Consider the following 6,261-nt stretch of genomic DNA (forward strand, 5'->3'; position numbering starts at 1 on the left):
CTCCTTTAGATGTAATGTTAGGTTGTGTATTTGGGACCTTTCTTGCTTCTTGATATGGGCCTGAATTGCAGTATACTTTCCTCTTAGGACTGCCTTTGAGGTATCCCAAGGGTTTGGACGGTTGTGTTTTCATTTTCATTTGCTACCATGTATTTTTTTAATTTCTTCTTTAATTTCCTAAGTAACCTATTCATTCTTTAGTGGGATGTTGTTTAACCTCCATGTATTTAAGGGCTTGTTTCCAATTTTTTACTTGTGGTTGATCTCAAGATTCATAGTACTGTATTCTTAAAAAATGCATAGTATGATCTTGATCTTTTTGTACCTATTGAGGGCTGATTTGTGGCCCAGTATGTGATCTATCCATGTGCCCTTGAGAAGAATTGTATTCTGCTGCTTTAGGATGAAATGTTCTGAATATATATGTTAAGTCCATCTGGCTCAATAGGTCATTCAAAGGCATTGTTTCTTTGTTGGTTATCTGCTTAGATATTCTGTCCGTTGATGTAAGTGTGGTATTAAGGTCCCTACTTTTTTGTATTATTATCAATGAGTTTCTTTATGTTTGTGATTAATTGATTTATATATTTAGGTGTACCAAGTTGGAGACATAAATATTTATAATTGTCAGATCTTCTTGCTGGATAGTCCCCTTAATTATGATCTAATGCCCTTCTTCATCTCTTGTTACAGTTGTTTTAAAATCTTGTTTGTTTTAGGCTCCTGGGTGGCCCAGTTGATTGGGCATCTGACTTCAGCTGGGGTCATGATCTTACAGTCCGTGGGTTTGAACCTCACATTGGGCTCTGTGCTGACAGCTCAAAGCCTGGAGCCTGCTTCAATTTCTGTGTGTCTCTCTTTCTGTCCCACCCCTCTGCTTGTGCTCCTTCTCTCTCAAAAATTAATATAGAAACATTAAAAAAAAATAAGGTCTGTTTTTTCTGATACAGATATGGCTACTCCAAATTTCTTTTGTTGTCCTTAGCATGATGGATGGTTCTCCATCCCCTCACTTTCAATCTGCAGATGTCCTTAGGGCTAAAGTGAGTCTCTTGTAGGCAGCATATAGATGCATGTTGTTTTTGTTTTTTCATCCATTCAACCCTATGTCTTTAATTGGAGTATTTAGTCCATTTACATGCAGAGTGATTATAGATAGATATGAATTTAGTGCCATTGTGTTACCTGTACAGCTGGGATTCAATATTTGAAGTTTTAAAGGACCTTGCACTGCACGGACACACTTCTCTACCTTGGAGTAGAGACTGTCCACACTATATGAATTCCTTTGTCCCTGAAAAACTGTCCCACACCTGTGCATTGCATGGAATATTTGGGGGTAGCACTGCTAAATGCAGCAAAGGTTATTTTCCTCCAAGGTGAGCCTCTGTCCCCTTCTGATGAAAGACCTTTTACTGGCACTTGCAGAGCCTTTTGTCCTTGGTGAGGCAATATACCCTCTTTCCAAGCACTCCAGGAAGAGGACTGCTCTTTTCCGCTTCACCCCAGAGATTGCTACACCACACTATGCACTATGAGCCAGTCTCCTTCTCCCCAGGAGCAGACGCCACAGCTCCGCTCCTGAGAAAGTCACCCACTTCCAAAATCTCAGAATTTGAAGTCCACATACTGCAAAAAAAGAACTGGGACACCCAGTACTTCTCACTCCCCAGTGTGTGTCCAGAGAGGTTTTCTTCTAGTATGAACTAAATGCAACACTTTCTCAACCCCTCTCACTTTCTCTCCCCTTTGTCTCTCCACAGAATGGGTTCCCTCCCCTCCAAAGCACTGCTGTTTTTTCTCCCTCAGTTTATTTCCATGCACCTCATACCTTTCACGCTGTGGAATTACACTGTGATTCAACATATATATGCGTTATGGAATTTCCTACCACGATTATTGCAGTTACTATATGTCACCATATGAAGTTATTATAATATTGTTGACTGTATTCCTTCTACTGTACTTTAAATCTCTGTGATTTATTTTCTCTATAATTGGGAGTTTGTATCCCTTAATCCCCTTCTCCTATTGCACCCTTCCACCCACCTCCCTGCCCTCTGGCAAACACCAGTTTGTTCTCTTTGTTTATGTGTATGTCTGTCTGTTTGTTTGTTTTTCTTTATCTTGTGTTTTCAGATTCCACACATAAGTGAAAGATATGGTATTTATCTTTCTCTGACTGACTTATTTCATTTGGCATTATACCCTGAAGGTGTATCCACATTGTCACAAATGCCAGCATTTCCTCTTTTTCTCACAAGTGAAAAATATTCTATAATATTCCTAAATCTATGTCTGTCTCTATCTAGGGCAGATAATTTGACCCTTTAGTTTGAAGTTCTTTAGATCAAAAGCAAACATACTTGAGGAACTGTACCCGAAAAGCCCCATCTATACCATGACCCAATGTAGGTGAAAAGACATAGATTCTGACTGATGTTGTAATGGGAAGAGATTTTAGGATTATTTGGAGGGAGGGTAAGTATGTGGGGACAATGTTAATTATTAGAAGTCAGAATTAGGACTATGGTGGATTAAGAATATCTGCAAAATATTTCTTGTTTTTTCCAGTTAAAGGTGGGGATTTCCTCTTCCTGATTTGTTAGGCCTGTGACTATTTTGTCCAAGAGAGAATAGTACAAGTGATGTCAATACTGGTTCTTGGGTTTGTTGGAGAGATGACTGGCAGCTTTTGCCGTGGTCTGTTGGCCCCCACGTAGAGTGTCAAGCCTGAGGCCTCCATGCTGCAAAAGCACAGAACAGCCACTTGGAGAGAGCGGACCAAGGGAGACCCAGACAGAGACTTTGCCAGCTCTCAGCTCTTCCACGCGAGGATGCTCACGTCAGCTCAGCCACGGCACAAACATGATCAAGGAGAACCAGCCCTTCCCTGCCGTGTTCTTGCCAATTCCTGAGCCTCAGAAGAATGCAACTTCCTGGCATAGGTGTCTTCAGCTTCTGTGTTTGGGGATGCTAGTGTGTTATGCAGCAGTAGCCAACCAGATAATGACGTGTTCTTCTTTGGTTCACGGCCTGCGTGGAGCTTGGATTTTGTAAACAATTCTGATCAACAGAAATGATGGGCTGGAGACAGTTCAGGGTAGAAATGCCTTCTCCACAGACACATTTTATTTTTTTTAATAAACAAAAGTAGAATTGGGGGACCAAAAACAGTGGATGAGGTCAAACCACATTGTTTGTGTTCACAAAAGTGGATGCAGAGAATTTGAACAGTCAGTCCCTGAGCTCATACAAGCCAGTCACAGTCTTTATCTGCATCTCTATAGGGTCATAAATGCTTCTCCCACCATCCCCCAGGCCCAGTGGCCGCTCCCAGGACTTAGAAAGTAGGGAACATAGTGCCTCCCAACATTGGCTCCAGAAATGCCTCAGCAATTATGACTTAGTGTCTTTTGCTATGTATTGGCTTGGTGACAAGTAAAGAAAACACAACATTTTGATGAATTCTGAACGTTTCCCCGGTATTACATCATACGGCATTATTTATAATCTGTGAAAAAATCATAGAAATAAGAAAAGAAAATAGAAAAATAGGTAGGGTTTTGAAACTCATCCTTTGTTGTGACTAAGATTGTGGTAAAAATAAAATACTAATTAGCTAGAGAGGGATTCTGAGTTTTTTTTTTTTTTTCTAGTCTGTTCCCACACTCAGAAATATTTAAGAGCATTCCTTTATCATTTGTCCAGTTGACTTAAAAACATCACTGGAGATAGAGGTTCCAAAACTCATTAGAAAAACCATTGGCTAATTTATCCATGTTTATCAGTGCTTAAATCATTTGTTTTAACCACTTACTTGCCTCCTGCTTAGAGGGATACATACTGATTAAAAATTCCTTTAATTCTTTTGTAAATTACCATTGCTCATCCTATTAACTGTGGTTCAAATTCAATACCTCAAAATAAAACAGGATAAGAATTTTATTCCTCACGTTAAAATACATTAACTTAGAAGAACTACACAGATAAACAGCTCTAAGTAGTAGTCATGTACCCAATATATGGGTAATATAGACGTATTTCTATCCTTGATTTTATTAGGGAATTCATAAGAATACATAAATCAGTTTTAGAACTGACATCCTGAAAACAAATTGAACATGAGGATTCTATGGCTGGTGTCCCATGGGTTCATGTTTCCATTACGCTACCTAGGCATGCTTTATTTAACATAATCAGGCTAGATTTTCCCATTTATCTTTTCTTTGGACAGCTCGACCTGTTATACATATTGTACATGATCTGAGAAGCAGTCTAACCTCACACACCAACTTTATCATCGCCTATTGCTTCCTGTCTTAGAAGTGTGCTCTAGATGTGTTCAGGTCGCCCCTCCTACTGAAGACACTACTCAAGGCAGCCTTCACGTCCTTGTTCCTCAGTGTATAGATCAGTGGGTTCAGCATAGGAGTGACCACAGTGTACATGATGGCAGCGACCTGGTCCTGGTCCATGGAGCTGCCTGAGGTAGGAGATATGTAAGTGAAGATAACAGGAGCATAGAGAAGAATGACCACCATGAAGTGAGAGGCACACGTGGACAGTGCTTTGCGGAGCGCACTACAGGAGTGGGTCTTGGAGAAAAGAGAGATGATTATGGAGAAGTAGGAGAGAAGTGTTAGGAAGAAGGGGCCCATGGCAATGGTCCCGGTAACCGTGTTGAGAAGCCACTGGTTGAGCTCCGTGTTCCCGCAGGCCAACTCCAGCAAAGGCTTGACATCACAGAAGAAGTGATGGATCTGATGAGAACCACAGAAGTTCAAGCGAGAGGTCATCATGGAGTGCAACAGGGCATGGAAAAAACCAATGGTCCAGACTGTGACAGCCATCTGGGTACAGAGCTGGTAATTCATGATGACAGAGTAATGCAGTGGCCTGCAGATGGCCACAAAGCGGTCAAAGGCCATCACGGCCAACAGCATGGCCTCCGTGCTGCCCAGGAAGTGGAAGAAGTGAAGCTGGGTTATGCATCCCAAGAAGGAAATTGCCTTGTGTGTAGAGAAGAAGTTCTCCAGCATCTTTGGCAGTGTCACCGTGGAGTAGCAGATATCTAGACACGACAGATTTCCCAGGAAGAAATACATGGGTAAATGGAGTCTTGGATCAGAGACGACAACCAGGACGACTGCTCCATTGCCAACCACACTGACCACGTAAATTGCAAGGAAAACCACGAAGAGATAAGGCTGCAGTGCTTGGATGTCTGTGACTCCCAGGAGGAGAAATGCAGTGACTGAGGTTTGATTCAGCATCGCTTAAGAGAAAGGATGAATTACTCTCTGGAGCGTACCCCTGTTGAGAATCAGAGACTTTGTAGTGGAGGATTTTCCCGTCTACACAATGGTACTTTGAGGGAGAGCATTGTTGTTTTACACAGTTCCCACATCAGACCTTTTATAGGATTTGCCTCATTAGACTATTAGATATTATGGTGAACTGTTGGTTATGGGCCATTGGTCCACCATTTTTTCCCCTTATTTGATTGTCATTAATATGTCTCTTTCTCCCAGAGACTCAGAGCACGTAGCCAACCTACCATCTTCTCTGGCTGTGCACATCTACCTTCTGATAAAACTTTAATGGGCATCCAGACTGCTACCTCCAGACCTTGTAAGAAAGCCCCTGAAGAGTTTTAACTAAGGAATATAGACAAGGAGAGAATGAAAACAATGGAAGGAAATCTGAATGGAGATGCAGACATGGGGTGCCTCCTACAAAAAGGGGAATTTTTTTTTCTAAGCTTGGGAAATCCCTGAGAGGAGAATAGAAAGATTTGATGTGAGAGGAATAAAGGAGTGGGTTGATGAGGCAGTACTTCTCCATAGCTTGGAGGATTCTAGGCCATAGAGGTGAAGGAATTTAGAGAACATACCCGATCTGTGCTGTGCCTCCATGAAAGGCTGGCTCCATACAGGTCAGAGTAGCTTTCTTTGACAGTATGTTTTGCACACTGTTAATCCTACCTTTCCTATGTAAGATACAAATGTTATGGCAAATATCATTTTGGGTTCTCTGACTCACCAAACAAAATTGGATCAAAAATTCACTTGGGGAAGAAACCTTTTTCTAACATTTAAAGACAATTTCTAATCAGACTTGTCCTTACTCAGTCATTTATTTCACTGCAGTTTTAATGCTGAGAGATTACATATTTACTCTGGAGAATATTTAGAGAACCAGGCCTGCTGAGTTGAGAATGAGATATGGCAATAAAAGTGTATGAAGAGCCTTCCCAAT

General features: G+C 41.3%; 1 protein-coding gene across 1 annotated transcript; it reads right to left on the reverse strand.

Annotated features, from left to right (window-relative positions):
* Positions 1–4,241: 4,241 nt before the first annotated feature.
* Positions 4,242–5,276, reverse strand: LOC144616304 (olfactory receptor 12D1-like). The gene has a single exon (XM_078446479.2). It carries the CDS (start codon positions 5,274–5,276, stop codon positions 4,323–4,325), a length of 954 nt encoding a protein of 317 aa, XP_078302605.2. The 3' UTR covers positions 4,242–4,322.
* Between the last annotated feature and the right edge of the window lie 985 nt (positions 5,277–6,261).

Source organism: Panthera onca, chromosome B2, assembly GCF_046562875.1.
Source record: "Panthera onca isolate mPanOnc1 chromosome B2, mPanOnc1 haplotype 2, whole genome shotgun sequence".
NCBI classification, from domain to species: Eukaryota; Metazoa; Chordata; class Mammalia; order Carnivora; family Felidae; genus Panthera; species Panthera onca.